General features: G+C 40.7%; 1 protein-coding gene across 1 annotated transcript in view; it reads right to left on the bottom strand.

Annotated features, from left to right (window-relative positions):
• RET (ret proto-oncogene) overlaps positions 1-20,238 on the bottom strand; it is a 118,749-nt gene that overhangs the window by 18,829 nt on the left and 79,682 nt on the right. Inside the window, exons 7-12 of the mRNA XM_067539938.1 lie at positions 18,815-19,073; positions 15,401-15,526; positions 14,309-14,419; positions 10,945-11,058; positions 9,393-9,649; positions 5,928-6,075 (exon numbers count right to left, since the gene is read on the bottom strand). Coding sequence (XP_067396039.1) covers positions 5,928-6,075; positions 9,393-9,649; positions 10,945-11,058; positions 14,309-14,419; positions 15,401-15,526; positions 18,815-19,073 — 1,015 coding nt within the window. The remainder of the gene's footprint in view (positions 1-5,927; positions 6,076-9,392; positions 9,650-10,944; positions 11,059-14,308; positions 14,420-15,400; positions 15,527-18,814; positions 19,074-20,238) is intronic.

Genomic DNA, 20,238 nt, shown 5'->3' with positions numbered 1-20,238 from the left:
TTCTCACTCGATCTCATACTGAAAGGCTCCTTCTGGTTCACCCAGCTGCAAAATGGGCACCTGAGTCATAGCGTTAGGGCAGTGAAAGACGGTCAGCATGATGCTGGTCACATCATTCCCATGTTGGCTATGGAAACTGATGTGGGTTAGCCTGATGAGCTATCTGTGATGTGGAGCGGTGGGCAAGTCTCTGCAGTATAATTCAGGTACAATCTAAGAATAAGCATTTCAGAATGCTCCTGAAAGGAGCAGGGGGATGAAACACTTCCAGTGCTGAACTTTCAGCTTTGTAACAGTTTTCAGAGAAGAGACAGGGCCTGATTCTTCATTGATGTTCAGTTTCACATCAGTGCTATGTAGAACTGGGTGAAATTTTTTGCTGAAAAATGCAGTTTTGGGTGATTCAAAACTATTCATGAATTTGACACAAATTCGCCAAGTAGTTTTGGCCAAAAAAATATATGTTCAGAACTTAGATTCCATTCACAAAACAGCAGGAGGAGCTGGAAGTGGTCATGGGCCCTCTTTATAACTTTTAGCCCAGTAGTTAACACACTCACCTGGGATGTGGGAGACAAAGGATCAATTCCCATTCTCCACATCAGGCAAAGGAGATTTGAACTTGGGTCTCCCACCTCTCAGCCCTAACCATCAGGCTATACAATCAGTCTCATACACTCTCTCTCTTTCCCTGTGACTATCCAAGTATTTCATCCGAAGTGGAATAGCTTCTTGACTAATGTGCTTTCCTGCAATGTGGAAGTACCAACTTTGACACATTAGGCAGAGGGGGCTATTGATCCAGGGTCTCTCACATCCCAGGTGAGTGATCTAACTATGGGCTTAAAGCTGTAAGGAGATGGGTGGCTTGACCCTCTCCCACTGTTTTGTAAACCTTTTCAAAATGCCTGACGCAACATGTTTCAGGTCAGATGGAATATTTTGTTCAACACCAAACAATTTTTTTCAATTCATTTTAATTTTGTTCACAATTTTTGGGAACTGCCAGTGAACCAAAAAATCAGTTATTTGTCCAGCTCTCATGCCATGAGATAGTATAGCACTGCCATCTAACTAGGCAACATTTTACACCCACTATGCATTGGTGTAATTGACTAGACAAGCTGCAAGGCAATGAAGAATTAAAACCAGGGTCTTTCAAGCCACGTAGCTGCAGTGAAATTACTGCATCCCTTTTCCACACTATATACAGTACAGTAAAAAATTTAGAGGGCTCAGTTCCAGATACAGCAGGAGATCTCCAATATGCCTAAAGCTAATTTATGTGATGAACCCAGTTATGATGGTCTAAGCTTTGGGAGTCTATCTAAGCCAAGCACTTCTCTTGACCAGAGCTACCAAAATAAAATTCCCTTGTTCAAGCCAAACATGAAGAAACATCCATGGCTGTTTCCCCACAATGGCAGCTGGCCACAATCCTCTTTCCCCCAAATGTTTAATTTAAAAGATAAAATTCAGTTTTACACTTGTTAATCTTGCAGTACAAATACAGATTTCCAGCCTTGGAACTGCGTAGAGAGTTTGTATTGACATCAATGGGAGATATCAGCAAAGACGTCTGGGAAAACTGTGTATGAATCCAAGACACTATTCAGCCTGCAGAGGTTCCCTCATTCTTCCAAGCTATTTGGTTTTTGTAGGACCTCCTGTCTTCCTCTTTGAACACATTTCAGCTCCAGGGAGTCCTATGACCATAATGACACTAGAGGTCAGCAAAAAAATTGTGTGCGCTGTCCATCCTGAATCTCCTTGACATAAAGGGCCTTGCATGGTAACTCCTATAGCCAATATTTTTATTAGAAGGTTGACAAATAAGCAATCACTGTTACCTGAGGCTAATAGAAACCAAGTTCAACCTTTGGTCTCTGTGAATATATCATACTAACTCTATCATTTGGTATTCCATGTGTTAGCAAATGAACCAGACTCCCATTATCATTTGTAGATGAACCAGCATGTTTTGTATCTATAATCCTTTTATAGGGCTAGATCTCAGTGTGTAGACGACTGACGGATTGTGTAAGGCCTCTTGCTCTGACCCAATGACCCTTAGAAAATGTGTTCAGGTGCCCAGGAAACCAAAAAAAGAGTATTTGTTATTACAGATGTCTTCTGTGATTGAGGATATAATGACTTGTTGAACAGATGTCTTTTGCTTATCAATTAGGCAAGTTGGCATGCCCTGAAAGGAGCTCCATGGGTCAATAGACTGTGAGAACAAATTTTTTGTCTCTTTTTTGTAAGCACGTATCATATATAAAGGGGTGAATTTCTGAATGATATTTGGAATGGATCGGACTGCAAGACTGCTTCCCCGGATCGATAATGTATTTGACTTTCTATATCTGGATGATTATCTTTCACTAAAAATCTTTGATCAATAAACTGACTGAACCTGGGTTATAGGACCGCTCATTAATAAGCTACATCAAACCCTAACACATGATAAATTTTTACATGGCATAATAAACCCAAAAGACAGTCTATTTTATTTATTTTAACACTTAATTAAAATATTTGCTTATTAATAGTTTGCGCTGATTATAACATTTTAATATGATATCATTTTTTCTTTGTTCTGGCCATCGGCCTAGACTGTATTCACCAGTCGTCTGTAATCTGTATGCTTTTGGGGGCAAGGTCCGTCTCTTTTTTTTTATGTTTGTACAGAGCTTAGCACAATGGGATCCTAGGCCATGACTGGTTCTTCTAGATGCTGCTTCTATACAAATAAATAATTTAGTTTTCTGTCTTTTCTTTAAAAAAATAATGAGAAATTAATTTAGCACTTAGGGAAAAGTGCTGGTTTCATAGCCTTGGAAACGCAAACCATTGGCAGGGCAGAGCAAACTTCCCCCTCATGCCTCAGTCCTGACCTGGAGGGACTGCCTTCAGGGGAGAGATGAAAAACTAGCCCCATTCAGTCCTCTCCCTCATTCAGTCCTAGTCCCATTCAGTCCTCTCTGCCGACAGCAATCCCATGCACTGAAAAAAAAAATCTATAGAAATGGCAACTAACAACTTGTCTCTTTTTATTAATGTTACTCTCACGACGAAATTCACATTGCATGCATTACATTGCAGTCAGAGTATTTGGCTTCATGTGGGTGAAGTGAAGGAGAGTGTGGAAGCAAAATCCACCTCCACTCCTTCAACCTAGGCCAAGGGTGCAGGGCTGAACTGCAACCCCTATTCAGTTGCTACTGCAGTGCTGGTCCACAACACTTCTACAGGATATTAGAGCCACTAGGTGTAGTGGCAGATTCCATGGCTCCTTTAGCCCATCTGCCTGCACCAGCACCCTTTGTGCCAAACTATACAGGGCTGTCAGAGAGACCTTCCTCTGTAGCGAACCGCACGGCTGCTCTGATAGCATCCCATCCCAGAGATTAAAAGGCATGAAGGGCCTCGTTCTTTGTACTAGGATGAATTTCATCCTGGATGTATACTCATTTATATTATGCCAATAGCCAGTGAAGTCAATGGGAATCTTTCCAATGACTTCAAAGAGCAGAGGATGGGCACTGTGGGCCTGATTTAGTCATTCAATCCCTTGGCTGTCTGGCAGCATAAAACGTTTTAGAGAACATTCCTGAGCAGGGATTTTTTTGTTGTTATTGTTTTATTTTCATTTCTATTTTCTCCCAACAAAGTAAAAAACAATAGCAAACCAAAAAATGTTTACCAAAATAACAGGCAAACATTTTCCATCTTCCAGTTCTCATGGAACATTTTGGGCAGGCTATCTGGCAAAGAAATATGCATCGCAAAGGAATTCATTAGAGTTTGTGCTATTACTATAAATGCCTTATCAATTTATTAGAGGAGGGTGCTTGAAATAAAGGGATACCCCTTGCTGCAATAAATTCTGCTCTAGTTAACAAATACAGAAAGTCAAAGGTTAAGTCAGCTGGAATTAAGAATGTCACTTTTTAACAGCATAGTTTGGAATTTTAGCTCAGTTATATATTACTGATGTAAAACCTGTTAAAGTCACCAGTACTTGTAAATGTATAAATAAAGTTGGCACGCTGTAAAGATTATGGATATGCCATTTATAATGCCATGTAAAAGGTTATTTTAGTATTACATGTAGAGCTATATTAGTCTTTGTCTCTGCAAGACTAAGTTCCAGTGCTCCGTCTGTGTGCTGTGTCTTTGATTTCATCTCCCTTGAACTCTCATTATAAGGGAGTCTTTTTATAAATGTAGACATGCATTTCATAACTCATTTATTCCATTGGTAAATTGATATAATGTGCAATTTCCTTGCACTCAGAGAGAGGATGATGGACTTTTTTTTAAGTTTGCACATAATAAAAATGCTAATAAGAAACCCATTATCCTATTATAATTGTTTTTTCTTATTCACAGCAGCAATTAACGACTGAGGTCATCCAGCCAATGCTTGCTCCCCAGCAAAAGTAAGAGCTCTACTACTCAGAAACATTTCTGAAGACTTTTGTTGCTTTTCTCATATTCCTAGGGTGCTTATCTCCCTGGTAACTAGGGACCACACACCATTAGGAAGCAGTATCAGATTCTATCACAAATCAGGGTTATTTCCTCTCTAATCTTTCCGTTTCTACATCACCCTTCAGGACGATGCAGTTGAAATTACTCTCCTGTCAAAACAACAGGGCCAGTCCTAGGTTTTATGGGGCCTTATGTGATCTAAAGGCCTCCATCTGCCTTCTCTGACCTGTGACTAAGGCCTCCCCTCTCATTGATATGGTTTAGATGATATTGCTATTAGGCATAAACCATGGCCTACCACCGGCTACATTTAGGGAATATGGTGATACTTGATCTGGTCTACAGAGAACGACAACTCATTATTTCATTACCTTGTTCTTTTTAATGTGACACATATGGGAGAAAGGTAGGTGTAGCTGCGATTTGAAAAGAAGGATCAGATGGGTCAGATTCCTTAATGTAAGGGAGTACACTAGGTAGAGAGAAACAGATATAGGAACCTGACAACCAGAGGTTGTCTAGTGTAGGTTTTCTTCCAACTCTGTAGTCTTATACTCTGCATGTTTAAAACTCATCTGGACAAAACAACAGTCTTAAATTAATCATTCAAAACACTTATGTAGGGCTTTTCAAGTGAGGTTTTCAAAAGTACTCAGCATTGGCCTAGCTTTGTTTCCCTTGACTTCAAATGGGAGTTTTTCCATGGACTTTAATGGTAGCATAGTTACAGCAACACTGAGCGCTTTTCAAAATCCCACCCTGTGTATAAAAAGGGCTTTACAAACTGCCTACTTGCTTCTCTCTACAGCTGTGTTAGGTGGGTAAGTATTACTACCCACCATGACACAGAGTGGAAAACTTACATAGAGAGATGAAGTGAATTGACCGTGGCCAGCCAACAATGAAAGCTCAGAACTAACAGATTTCTTGCCCTCCTGCTCAAAACCACTAGATCACACGTCTGTCGAGTAAATATATCAGATCAATCCTGCACAGGCAGGGAAGAAGATGGATAGCTTAATAGGTCTGTTCTGTCTCTAGACACTATGAAACTAGTACAAATGATCTACTTAAAAATATTTGAAGAAGAATTGAGAGAGTAGTACAAAAAATATGCAGCGTTTTAAAAAGCCCTTGTAATGCTTCAGTCAATGACAATTTAAATGAAATACATTTGCCACTGGAAGTCACATTGCCCTTGCACAGCACGAGCTAGGGCCTTTGGAAATTATTGCTTGCATCAATGTGGGACTATCTTCTTTCGACAGGACTATGTCAGTACATAAATAGATTGCTGGAGGAAATGCAGCCAGCATATTGGCAGGGCCTGCCCCCAGGTGGCCTCTTGTGTTCACTCTAGACCCTTGTCAGGTAGATTCAAAGCTTACCAAATAGCTTTCACATCATTTCAGGCATGGAGGGAAATTTACCTTTTAGCATTTTCACTGCCACTGTGGTGTAACCTGCTTTCCCCTTGAGTCTGAACGCTGTTGCCTTGACGACCTTTCCAAATTCGCCTTCTCCTAGTGTCTTACCTAGAACCAGGTTCTTCCGGGGGAATTCCCATTTTGGGTCCTCCTGTAGGATGGGAAAAAAGGAATCCTATCAGATGAAATGAGATAGAAGGGGCCATCCTATGAGACAGAAGGGGCCAGCTGCTGACTGGTAACTCAAATAACAAAGGTTTAATACAGCATTAGATTTCAGGAAAGATATTATGCTCAGTTATCTGATTAATTTTTGTTTTTGTTCTGTTATCAGACAGAAGACCAGGACTTTGCTCTTCTGCAATTCCTTCAGAAAAGCTCTTTGTAAGCATTTTTAAATTAGCTAGGTGTTTTCTCTAGATAATAGGCACTAGATGATAATAGATGATGTTTACAGGCCTATCTGAGATTTTTTTTTTTGTACAAATGAAACACTGACTGATACAGAATAAATGCTCGCCTTCAAAATAAAGTATGCATATTTGATCTTGGACTTCTATTTAACTTGTGGGAGGAGGTTTTCCTTTAAAAATTCATCACAGACAACAATCCATCTGTTATGAAATGCTAGTGAGCCTGACAGTTACGGAACAGTGAGAAAATGTATAAACCAACTAAGAAATAAAAGCAAATAGAGTACAAGCTACTATGAAGGCCTCAGTATCTAGCCAAATATCATATATATCCAAATATATCAGATACTGCCACATGGGTCAGACAAGAGGACAGTGTTTCACTGAACAAGACTTTTCCAGACACCAACTTATTTGCCCCAGGTAGAAAATAAATAAAAATGCACAAACTGGCAGGCATCCCACATAATGCAGTTTCTGTTGTCCAATCCTAATCAAACAACAGAAACTGCATTAAAGGACTAGTGGGGGGGGAGGTAGGGAAGCCTTCCAAAGTATGTAAATAAACCCACACTGAACTAAGCTTTAAAACTCTATTACCTTAATTTCACTTATGATGTGGTGCTCTAGGCCAATGTTCAAGGAAAATCTTGTACCGGAGGTAGCTCAATATACCAGATGTGGAGCTGTTCAGGTCATTTAATGTAATTTTTGTTGGATGAATTCTCTTAGGGATTTTTTTTAAAAAAAAAATAACCCTCTGATTGTTTGCAATTTACACAATAATTTCTGGCCAACTACACTTAGCCTGGGGGATAAAATACTGCCAGCATATTAACATTTCCCCCTCCCACCATCCACTTTAACTAGAATCCTACCATGTAAATTAAAATTTAGCCTTGTACTAAAATGAGGTCCCGTGATCAAGCTCCACAGTTCAGCATGTGCAATTCAAGTGAATGCTGGAAGATATTACTAAAACAATGACATAATTCTAACAGTGAAAGTGCAAATAGTACAGCTGCAAATGGGAGTAGCCAAATAACGACAGTACTAGGCAATAAAAGCAATTGTCCGGATATACCGAAAGAAGAAGAGGAGACATATGATTTGGTTTTAATCAGGCTGCAACTTTATTATTAGATGTCTGGGACTACTCGGCAAATAAAAGCATACAATGCAGGTTTATTCAAAAACTTCCCCGGCGGGCTTCTGCCAGCTCCCCCCTCTTTTCCATCCAGGTACCCCAGGCAATCCATTGCTGGGACCTTACCATTCACCCGCCTCGCAGGAGGGTTAAGGTGGGCTATAAGAAAGGGGGGTTGGCTCCCTGCCATACCAATCATAGGTGCCTCAAACCTCTCCCTCCGTTCCTTTAACCAACATCTCCTTTTCAAGTCCTTTCTCAAGCCATTTATCCGATCGCTGAATACCTTTCTTATGGAGCACCTGCACTAGACATCTGCCCATTTATATAATGAGTTGCAACATATAGCCTAACTCCCCTCATGCCACATATGAACAAAGCCCTCCCTGAACCCACTGTGGGGAAGGAGAAAGGGAAAAATTCCTTCCCAGGCCCCCCTAAAAAAGGGGCAGTTAGCGCAATACCCACAGCAGGTCTAGACCAAACCTGGTATTTCACCACTTAACGGGGAGGAATGATGGGTGCTGTCTCAGCCTGCACTATGTGAACGGGGCCTTCACCACATGGGCTGTCCCTTTTAAACTCTTCCACCCACCCGGATGCCAGGGAATTAACTGCGTTGCCCCTCGTCCCCTTTTGCAGCAGTTTGACCTCTTCCCTCTGTCCCCAGTCATAAAGCACCTTTCCACTCGGCCAGCCAGATACATTCACCCTCACTTAAAGGTGCAGTGCAGTCATTAGCCGTAGACTTTCCGGGGAACTAGCTTACTTGAATCCAATTGTTCATTCCATCAGAACAATTATTTAGTTCCATCCCACAGGGCAGCTAGCTCACAATCAAACTACTGCACTAGAAGAAGTGTCGTACGAATGAATGTTAGCCCATGCAATTCTGATGATCAGGCTCCTGCTCTCTATTTGATAAATAAATATTTCCATTGGCAGTACATGGCAATTTTCATCAAGAATTTGAAATCCTTCAGAAAGTTACCACGGTGTCTCAGATGGATAAACTGACGTAGCGTGATAATGTGACTTGCCCAAGAAAATACTTCAGTTGCCACTCAAGTCAGGAATAGAGCTCAGGTCTTCTCACGCCTAAGTCTCAGCTCTGTGCTTACGCCACTAGACAGTATTATTTTACATTCAATGGAGCCCGCAGTGCTGCCAAGTGACAACCACTGGACTGAGACTCAGGAGACCTAATTTCTAGTCCCTGCTGGGTGGTCTTGTGCAAGTCATGTCAGCATTCTGTGCCTCAGTTTACCCACCTGTAAAATGAGGCTAGCCTACTTTGAAATCTACAAGCAAAGGGTGTTTTAGGAGCTAGATATTATATTATTATTTGTTTATCCTCATGATAGAGATAATGGTCAGCAAATAGACTGCAAACATTGACAATCAGAGTTTAACCTCAGGACATTAGCCTAGCCCTGTGCTGAAGTCAACGGCAAAAGGAATAAGGGATTAGCTTATGCTTAGAATGTTACATTACTTTAGACGTTAATAATAAGAAAGAATGCAGTGAGCTTGTGCAGTAAGTTATGATCTGTTTAATTACTCTGCATTTTTTAATTACTCTGCATTTGTTAGATTTTTTGTCTTATTCCCTCCATGTGTGTGATTTTTGTTCAATTTCATTCGAATCATAGACAGCAACTTCTTTGGGGGAAGGCTCTCTCTTACTAAGGGTGAAATCCTAGGCCCGCTGAAGTCAACAGGGCCAAAATTTCACCTTAAATGTTTGTCCAGTACAATGCAACCTCAAATCAAAATGGGGGTTTGGGGCACTACCATAATATATTCAGTAGACAACACACAACTTTCCTTAGAAAGCCTAATTCATGGCAAAACAAGAAAGTCAAGCCAAATCAGTGTGAAGTTTAAAAGAGTAAAATAAAAGCTTACCGGTATTTTAAAGGTGTCGACAGGCACCTGGTTCTCCATAGAGTCCAGAGATGGCCGACGGACATTTGTAGAAGAGTAACTGATGGGGTAGGACTGGGCTGGGCGCCGAAAGGTCATCTCTGCTGAGGCAATCGGTGGCTTTGGAGAATTCTTGTGGTAACGATGGATGAAATAAGAAGAAAGCAGCACTGAGATAATGAAGGAGAGCAGAACTGCCCCTGCAATCACAGTCTTGCACACGTCATCACACAGCGGCTCTGTGAATAAAGGGGGAATTGATTACAGTTCTGCTGGTTTAGTTTTCAATGTTTCCCTTCTCATCTATTTCCACACACCCCTTTGGTAGCTGGTTACCATTCACAACAGCATCTTCGAGGTTTTGGTATAATGTAAACTTAATTCAAAGCCATTTCATAAGCTACACTAAAACCCTGGATCTAATTCTCAAAGAAAGGTAGAAGTGGTATACTCGCAAATATACCCAGTGCAGCTGCAAAATCCTATATTTTTTCCAAGCTCCGTGGGTAACTGCATGCCTAAATGCCTGTTAGACTGAAACTAGATTTAGTCAGAGTCCTATAGCCCTTAGTAGTATAGATACTGGCTTCACTGGAGACCTCTTCTTTGAGACTCATCTTATCATGAGCTACCACCACTGCTGAACCCAGAAACAGGATCCCCTTGAGGCCCATGTCAGATCCACTTCCACACCAACTAAAACTTCCCCCGGAGGTGTATATTATTATAGAATCATAGAAATGTGGGGCTGGATGTAACCTTGAGAGGCCATCTAGTCTATCCCCTTGCCCTGAGGCGGGACCATGTATAACTATATTATGAGTATTCTTAAGTCTCCCTTTCCCTACATGGGAACTCTTCTCTGTTTTCAGAAGGAAGTTTCTTTGTTGTATTGTTTTTTCCATTTTGATATTTGCTTGATAATATATTGTCCAGTGCCACAAGTCCTTAGGAGGGAAGATTATTAGAAAACAATCACTGCTTCCCCTTTTGCAGGTGCTCCCATTGTGCCTTCCTTTGAAAACAGGGCAAGAGGTGTAGCAAGGTAGCAATCCTATGCACAGGAGAAGGGATAAGGTGATTCCAGCACCCTCTACAACGTTTTCCATCTCTGATTTCTGTAGTTGATATTTTTAAAGCTGATTTGGGGGTATAGACAGTCAAGTTCAATGGAGAGTAATCCCGCAACCATCTTCAAAAATTTCAGCCCACAAGTCCAAACTACCTTTCCACTGAAATGCAGCCACCTCTGGGGCAACCAACCAATGTATTGTGCAACACTGGATGGAAGGGGACACTTTGACAAGAACACAGAGACAAAATCCAGGGGGTAATCTTTAATGTCAAAATACAGGAGCTCCCTTCTTAATGCTTTATACACTGGCAGGCCGTGAACGTGAACATTACCTATCAATGTGTAAATGAGTTTAGATGGTTTTATGTATCAAAGACAAGAGTATCATATACAGTAGGAAAAGGTAGTATCACAAGAGCAAGATGACTGTAAAACCAGCTAAATAATCTTTAGACTTACCCTTAATATCATCTTTCTCACAGTAACAGTTTTGTTTTGGGAAGCAGTAACAAATCCCATGTCCTGCTTTAATTCCAAAAGAGCCTCTCTCATGACCACCAATGATGTTTCCATCTAATCAAACACAGACACAAGTGCAAATTCTTACACTGTAGTTAAAAGGCAAAGCTCAGTAACTCATTCCACTCATGGATTTCTGTGGGGTTGGCCTACTGAGCATTTGAAATTTGACAGTGCAGCTCAGATTAAGTGGTAAAAATGAAGATAGGTGAAAAAAATGGACAAAAGGTCTCTTGGGGTTTAATGTAAAGAAATTAGGGGAACTCAGAGTGCTTGAACACTAGTTCTGGGCTAACTGGTCTGATTAGCAATTACTGCTGTTATAGAAGAGCTTGGTTTATAGACTTACATATGATAGACAAAGTGGGTGTAGGACAAGTAGAGTTTATTTTGGATTACGTCTTCACTTTGTATGCATACAGGGGGTGGATATGTACTTTATTTTAAATGCCCTTTAAATGTTGAATATGTATATCCATTATCTAATGTTTATTGTCACTTCCAATCCATCATCTAACACCTGACCTCTCTCTGGCCAGGTCTACTTACCTGAAATTTGGTGGCAGTCGATGGGAGTTAACCAAGCTACAGAGTTACTTGCATAACTCCCATTGACTTTGTAATTCCTCTTTTACGTGGCGTCTTCACTGTACTGTGCCAATGGGAAATGTGTTCCTGTCAACGTAGCACTACGCACCTTGAAAAGGTGGTTTAAACATGTCGATTTCTGGATCGACTGAGCAGGTCTTCACTGACCGCTCAATCAATCCGGATAAATGGGTCTGACGGCAGTAAGTTTGCCACCATCAGCGAAGACATACCCTCTGTCTTTTCAGATCTCCAAAATCTTCCTTGAAAAATCTTCTCTTATCTATTTAGTTTAATTTTTCTCTCCCACTGCTGCTCTGTGACTGTTTTGTGTTCTATGTACGTGGAGACAGCAGTCTAGTGGTTAGAGCAATTTCCCCATTTTAAAATGGAGATAATGATACTTAACCACTTTTGCAAAGTGTTTTGCCATATTCTAGCAAAAGGCACTATAGAAAAGCACTAAAAACTCTGGAAATGAATGTCTGATTGTGTGGTATAAGCTATTATTTAGTATAAGGACACACTGTTTGGAAGTGTGAAAAACTGTGTCCAAGTGTGAAAAACGATGTGTAAAACTAGCCAGATTTCAAATTGGCAGAGTTCTTGGCAGAATCAGGCCCTACTTTTGAAACCATCATATGGAAATCTTTAAAACTTGTTTCCATACAGAAACTATCAGTAGTAATAGCATTTTTCATCTACATTGTGCCTTACATTCCTAAAATTTAATAGAATTACATCAATTGTGTTCTATAGAAATTTTAATCTGGTTCTATGGCGATTCCTCTAAAAGTTGCAGGAATTAAAATGGAGAATGAGATCACATCTATAGTTATATTTTTAAACCACCCTATAGAATTCTATACCAGGGATATAATTTTCTATTAAGTTTTGTTGGAGGATAAAAAAAATCCTCAAGAAAAGTTATCATTTTCTACTAAATCCTAGAGGGATTTTCCATAAGGGAATGCAGCTGTCTCTGTGGTGGAGAATGGGTGGATAAAGCAATGCGCTCTAAAATTGGGGAACAGGACCTTTTGGTCAATGACATGAGGGAATCCTCTAATTTGTAGGGGGAAAGTGCTACTGGAATTCAGCATCCTTGCAGACTACATAGGACCTCACTAGTGGCCCTTATCCAATACCTCTCCCCAAAGCTGGAAGATGTGGGAATGACCATCTGGAAGATCAGAAAACAAACACTGCAGTTTAGATGGGAGCAGAGCATGTTGGGTGGTCAGTCTGCTACTGAAGGCAAAGGTAAGTAAACATGATTGAAACATAGGTCCCTAATTTTCTTTAAAGTTCAGGTTCTGTAGAACCTAATCTCTCAGCTGAACCCTGCAATGGTTGGTCCTGTTAAAATCCTTCAAAACCAATTAGCAGGATTTACATGGCACAGCCAGCCCTGACAAAAAAAAACAAACCCTATCATTTATTATTATCTACTCTAGTTAAAGTAATTACATACTGTAATGAGGTGTCTTATTTAATACATAATTAGGTTGCCTGTGTTTGATGGCGACAACGTCAATTGTTTTAGAAGTCCCATTGCAAGTAGCATATGTAATTGTGGCATATGGGTGCACACGCATGTGTAACTTTGGGGATTTAAGCGCCTATCTATCAAAATGACAGATGAATGATAAAAATAAATATTTTAGAAGCTGTCTTTATATACACGGCATACTTGGTATTATAACATCCAGGATTTTACTACATGTTGTTTGCTATTGCCCAAGAAATGCCTTCTGCCGCTAAAAGCTGAGATAATGGTACTTGTCAGAACATCTGAACTCCTGAGATGCACTCATTTGTCATCTGCAAACATATTGGCTGTGAGCACCAACCCCATGTCCTGAATGGCTCAAACTCATAACAACATTCTCCATTTATGCGTTAACACACATAACATCTTGAAAGCTTGTGTTACTTGCCTGTTTCTCTTGTCTAATAAGTTTCCATTTCTTTCAGCCTTCTGTCAAGCAAACCATCTGACACTACATATGTTGAACATTACAGATTTGTAGTGAAGCAGCCTCTAACACATGGTTTGCTGCATGTAAAATGACAGCTGATTCCACTTATCACCAGTGAATATTTTTTCAGATGATTATAATAAAATATCTATGATCACTAAGTATTTAAAGTACATATTTTGTGCACAAGCAGCATTAGATTTACCGAGGTCTTGTCTTCACTATGCCTTAGGCTGCATCAGTTGGGGTGTAAATTCTAACATGCCCCAGCGTGTTGCACACTAACTAGTCCAGTAGATCCAATCAGCATGCACTAAAAGTTCCCTAATGAATGCCAGGAGGATCCACATGGGCCAGTTAGTGTGCAACATGCTGGTGCCTCCAAACATTAGAATTTGCCCCCGAGCTAATGCAGGCTAAAGTCCAGTTTAGACAAGTCTTGAGAAAATCAGGGACCTGATCTTGCTCTTAGTGAATTCAACAGGAGTTTGACTACTGACTCCAAAAGGAGCAAAACTGAGCCCAGATCCTAAACTGCCTAGCCTTTGCACAGTTCAAACATCAGCTATAACATTGTAATATAGATTTTTGTGTTTAATGTATGCACTGTTTTAAAAAGGACCGGGAAACAGAAAAGTAGAACTTGGACAAATATTGCACAGTTTTAACATAGAAATTATTATTTTCTATATTATATGTATTATATTTTATATTAATGTTAAAACACTCCATACTTGTGCAATCTTGGGGGCACACGGATGGATCTTTGTTTTCTATAACATCACAGGTGCCATCTGGACAAGTCTTGATGCTGGGGGTGCAGGTAGAGTAATTTGTGGTGATTCCTGTGAACATACAAGCACACAACAGTCCAAATACCACAATGCTATCAAGAGAAGATCATTGCATTCTCTTGGTGCATGTTGACACACTGAGGCACAGAGGACACTGTCAGTTTAAAAAAAAAAAAAAAAAGATAATCGCACTTCTGTCTACATATTCTCTACCTGCTGATTTGACAAGTAACATGCAAAATGATGATAACCGAAGGCGATCAGGAAGAATGCGTGTTTCATAGGTTTTCAGTTTATCTGAATTGTGCATTTGACAGCCCTTTGTATGCCATCAGTTTCTATTATGGTGAACGTTGGTGGTATTTGCAACAAAGGTAGGTGAAACGTTCTGAGTATGAAGTGTGGCTTTTAAAACCGACGATCTCTCTTTAAACATATTTTCAGAAGCCTGTGATTGAACATAAGGTTTACAATAGTTGGAAGGAAATTGTGATACTAATAGAAGGGCAAGAGTAAAGCATCAAGTTTGCTATGGAGTACATAAGAGTCCCATCATTTGTCACATAAGCAATACGTATTAAGTGTTACAGAGCACAAATTTATGTTTTGGATAACCATTTCAAACGGAGACCTCAGTTGTACCAGCCAGTATCTGCTGGGTCACATTAATGATGGGGTTTTATAGAACTTGAGCCGTTCCTAACTCAGTTCATGATTGCAAGGGGTTACCTTGCATGACACAAGCCATATTCTCCTCTGGACTCCCAGTGATCGCTAGTTTGGTACCTGCAGGTGCTGTGATGGATAGGCTCCAGGGACTGGATTAATAATGCTGACTTCCCCTTAGCTCTGCTCTCCTCCCTTCTCCAGGTTTAATTTGTGCATTATTTATACCATAGGTTCTGAGTAGTTTAATACACTGGGATAGCTCTTCAGCTGGAATAGAACAGCACAGTTCCACTGCAGTCAATGGAGCTATGCCAATTTAACATCAGATGACAATCTAGCCGATTATGCAGCGTAAGTGTGTACCTTTTCCACTTCCCTGTCTCCACTGGCATTTTCCTGTTAGCACTCCTAAACCATGACACTCTTCACATTCATCACGATGCTTACTAACGGCACAAGATTCACGACAGTCCTCTTCTTTCTTTATAACTGCATGGAACGGAAGCAAAAGAGCATGTGGTGTCAATAAAGGTGAATACACGTGCAAGGCAGTTGGTCTCAGAAAAGGAGAAATTCCTTTTTCGAGATTAAAAATGAGAGAACACAACTTTGAGGACCTTTCCCTCAATAAATGTAGAAGGAAGACTGAAGGGACCCCAGTTATGTACATTCTTCCCATGCAGTATCAAAGGGGTGCTGTTGGCAGTATTGTCCTCTCTGACTGCTGGGCATAATGGTTTGAATTACAGAAGAGCAACACGATGCACTAACATACCTATTATTATACAAACAATGGATTCAGAAAAAAAAAAAAAACAGCTGATGAAGGCATGACCCTTGGTATTTGGCTTGGTGCAACACTTGGCCAGCAAACAGCAGGTGGCATGGAGAGGTTCTGATTGCAACTAGCACAAAACTCTGGCAGGAGGAATAGCACTACTGATCCTCTATGTCCATTTCCCCAACCTGCCTCAAAACAATCTCTGCAGTCACATTATTACATGACTCAAAGGAACAGGGGCAATCAATTGCTGGGAGCTAACTGTTCTGCACAGACAAAGCTCTTAGAGAGCACTTAATGGTTTGGTGGGTTGCAGTATAGTCCCAACCTACTCTTGTGAGCCAGGGTGTTGTTACAGCATTTTACTTGAACGAATTTTCCCTTTTCTGTGAGGTATGAACCCTTGATACTTTTGCTACAATGAACCAAGTACAGTATCATATTAAGTACTAGACAAACGCTGGGTAAAATGACTAAACCAGCAAAAACAGATACGATAAAAATGGATGGTGGTGGTAAACAAGCCCATTTGAATTCACACCGACAACTTTGTGCAGCAGTGTCACGGGTTACATAATTTGAGGCTACCATAAGGACAAACAAAATTAAATAAGTGGAAAGTACAGAAAAAGAAACAAATGGAAGAGAACTTAACCCTAATATAGACCACATGTGCTACCATGCTGTCTAGTCCTTCTGTTTGTGTATCTTCCCTTGCCTATTTTTAAGCAGCCTGACAACGATTCAAGTATGAACAACAAAATGAGAAGCATCTAACATAACTTCAGTGCCTCTGGTGCTGTTCTTCTAACATTTTGTTGTTTTAAGCTTCAGACCAGGAGAGCGAAGGACTGCAGTGTCTGTTGCTACATATGCACTGCAGTGAATATTAAGAGGATGCTAAATGGCTAATTTACTGTCCCTTGTCAGAGCATGTGTTCAACTCTATGCCAAAGCCTAAATCTTTATAGCCTGTGTTCTGCATGTGTATTTAGAGGATGAATAAAGAGAATGGTGTGTCTGACAAGAAAATGGCTTGCAATGACAAAATTGAAGAGTGATACATGTATATGAAATACACTGTAGAGAACACACAAAAAGTAGATTCTTACAAAGCTAATCATGGTTTATAATATAAGGAACTGCATTTGATGAATCTCCTTTTATACCTAACACGGTATCTACCCTCACACATCCGCTAGAAACGCTAATTTGAGAGGAGTCTGAACCAAAACCCCTAATCTAAACACCCAAACTTTGGGATCCAAGCCAAATTCGGTGGTTCTGGCTTATTTCTGTTGTTAATTTCACCGGTGTATGAACAGCTCTAACAATGTACTTACTTAAAAATTAACACTGATAAACCCAGCTATAACAAGTTGTAAAGCTCTCCTCAGGGAGCCCAGAACTGTAAGCCACTGTCTTACCCTCAGCCTCAGCAAGACAGAGTTTTGCTGATGCTTAAACCTGTGTGACAGCTCCCTGCCATGCCAGTAAACTCCTTGAAATTCTGTCAGTCTAGACCAGTGGTTCTCAAATGGTGTTCCGCGGAACCCTAGAGTTCCGTGGGCTGAACGGAAGGGTTCCGCGAAGAAACTGTACCGCGCCTCCGAATGTGAGAAAAATCCGGTGCCACCAAGCAGCTGTTCACGCACCACTGATCAGCTGATAGGGCCGCCGAGCAGTTGTTCGTGCGCTGCCGATCAGCTGATGGGGCTGCCGAACAGCTGCTTGCGCACCGCCAAACAGCTGATGGGGCCACCAAAAACGGCCCTGAAAGCGCACCGCCGAATCAAGCAAACACCGCGCTGCTGAAAAGAGGAAGATTTCCATGACTTTTCAGCGGACGGTATGGCATGGGCGGGCAAGGGTTCCGAGGGTATGGCATGGTCGTGCAAGGGTTCCAAGGACATGTCATGGGCGCGCAAGGGTTCTGTGAGTGGAAAGAAATTGAGAAACACTGGTCTAGACCTTGTCTTGCAGGTGACAATCAGTGAATCCCAGTACCGAATTCCCCAGAGACATCTCCCTCTGCAGTGTCCAGTCCCTCTCACTGGACACTCACAGAAATTACCAAGTCTGCTGTCTCCAAAGGGACAGAATACACACCAGCCTGATGGTGGATGCACAACCTTTACTTTAGCATAACAGCGCAGAGGTGGTTTATAGGAAAAGTAAGCTTAAAGTTTAATAATAAAGAACACAGATTTACATGATTTTAAGCAAGAGAAACAGAGAGAGGTCTGGTAACTAACAAAACAAACAAAACAGCACATGCCTTTTAGTGACTAAGACTTTACTTAAGCAAGCTACAGCCTTTTGCCTAAGCAGCTTCTTCACTTACGTAAAGCTATAGGCATCCCCAGCCCCTCAGATTGGAGGATCCACCACTCAGAGAATCAGAGGCTGCTGTTCCCTTTGCCCCCCAAGTGATGGATGCTAAAATGGCTTTTTGCTTTTCTTTATATTTCCTAAAATTCACTGTTTTGTCCCCAAAGTCAGGATGACCCCTTACTGTTCTTCTCCTTTGCCTTCCCCTCCTCCTGTTGACTTGTATGTCAAGGGGGCTTCCATTGTTTTGGTTCCATAATGATTAATTTACATTAGAGACAGGGAGATAGCTGTCTTCACTCCCATCTGGGACAAAATCTGTTTCTTCCTTTATTTGGTCACAGACTTTAAAGCATAATATCAGTAAGTATCCATAATTTCTCATACAGTGTTAAAATAGACATTTCACAATGATTTTGATCACCAGTGTGTAACTGGCTTTCATAAAAGATCTTACCCGAGATACTTTTATAGCATAACACTGTATGTAATCAGTTGACTCAATTGCTTAATCTTTTTGGTTCAGAGCGCCTGTTCTCCCCTTGCCCTATCTGTCACACAAGTGATTCATTCTAAATCAACAGAATTGCAAGTGATGGGAAGGAAAAAGCCAGGGAAGGAAGGACTGACAACAACCCTCCCTCCCCTTCACCTCAAGTACTCACTTGTTCCTTCCAACACAAGAGTGAGCTGGGTTTTGGCATGCTTCTTACTCTGCTTTTCTGTGGCTACAACGGTGTATTGTATTTCTTTGCATTCAGGTCTGTGTAGCACAGAGGAATCATTCACATAGAGACTTCCATACTTGTCCTCTCGGCCCTGAAGTATCCCTACAGCATAGCAGCTGGCATTGGAGGACAGCAACCTGTAGGTGATGTTTACTCCACAGAACTTCATACAGTTTTCGATGCAGATTTTACCTATCTGGGCTCAAACAACAACAAAAAGATCACGAACAACAATAACAAAATGGTATCCAAAGCAGACTGCGAAGAGTTACAAAGGCATCTCATAAAACTGGGTGACTGGGCAACAAAATGGAAAATGAAATTCACTGTTGATAAATGCAAAATAATGCACATTGGAAACATAATCCCAACTATGCATATAAAATGATGGAGTCTAAATTAGCTGTTACTCAATGTGGCACAAAAATAAATAAATAATTTCCCCTTCCCTTCGCTTCCCTTCATTTATTGCCCCACCCTTGTGGAAACTTCATGGAGACTTTCTTTTCATTGCTCTACTAAACTAGGATGACTTTATTGATGACCTAAGAATTGAAAGTATGGCATTGCACACACACTAAAAATGAAGCAGAATCCGCATAATTATTATTATGTTTTCCAGATGACTTACTTTTGTTTTTAAAAATTGCTATGTGGCCAAAAAGCAATTTTTTTATTCCTTTTCTGTTGGTCTTTTTAGAGGGAGTAAAAGAAACCCGTGTTTGTAGTCACAGTTCCGAAGAGATATAATGAAGTTAGCTATTTCAAAGCCAGACTTGACAAGCATCCCTGCTGTATATATGAGCAAATAGGTAAATGTGAAAACTCTACACCGGCTTGAAGCAACTGTGTAATTAGCTTTAGTGTGCACATAATGAAGAGCCTTTCAAACAGGAATGGGAATCAAAAGATCTGGATTTATTCCCAACTCTGCCACTAACCTGCTCCATGACTAGCGTCAAGCCACTTAACAGCTCTGTTTCCCCTCCCACCTTTCTGTCTATTTAGATTGCAAGCTCTTTGGCTCAGGGGCTACAAGTGTTTTTAAGGGTGCCTTAGAACTAGGGAGACCAGATAGCAATTGTGCAAAATTGGGATGGGGGGGGGGGAGCTGGAGGGTAACAGGCGCCTACATAAGACAAAGCCCCGAATATCGGGACTGTCCCTATAAAATCGGGACATCTGGGCATGCTACTTAGAAGAAAGGAGCCCTAATCTCAGTAGTAGTCTCTAGGAACAACTATATATCAAGAAGATCTAAAGGGCCAAATTTTCTACCACTCAGGAGAAAGATTATAACAGAAATAAGTTATCTGATCTTAGGGCAATAGTTGGTAGGTGATAAATAACTTTTTTTTTTT

Source organism: Emydura macquarii, unplaced genomic scaffold (genome assembly GCF_026122565.2).
Source record: "Emydura macquarii macquarii isolate MOO-44397 ecotype Brisbane River unplaced genomic scaffold, CSIRO-AGI_Emac_v2 contig_67, whole genome shotgun sequence".
NCBI lineage: Eukaryota > Metazoa > Chordata > Testudines > Chelidae > Emydura > Emydura macquarii.
Note: the sequence above shows the minus strand (reverse complement) of the source record. Positions and strands in the feature narration are given on the sequence as shown.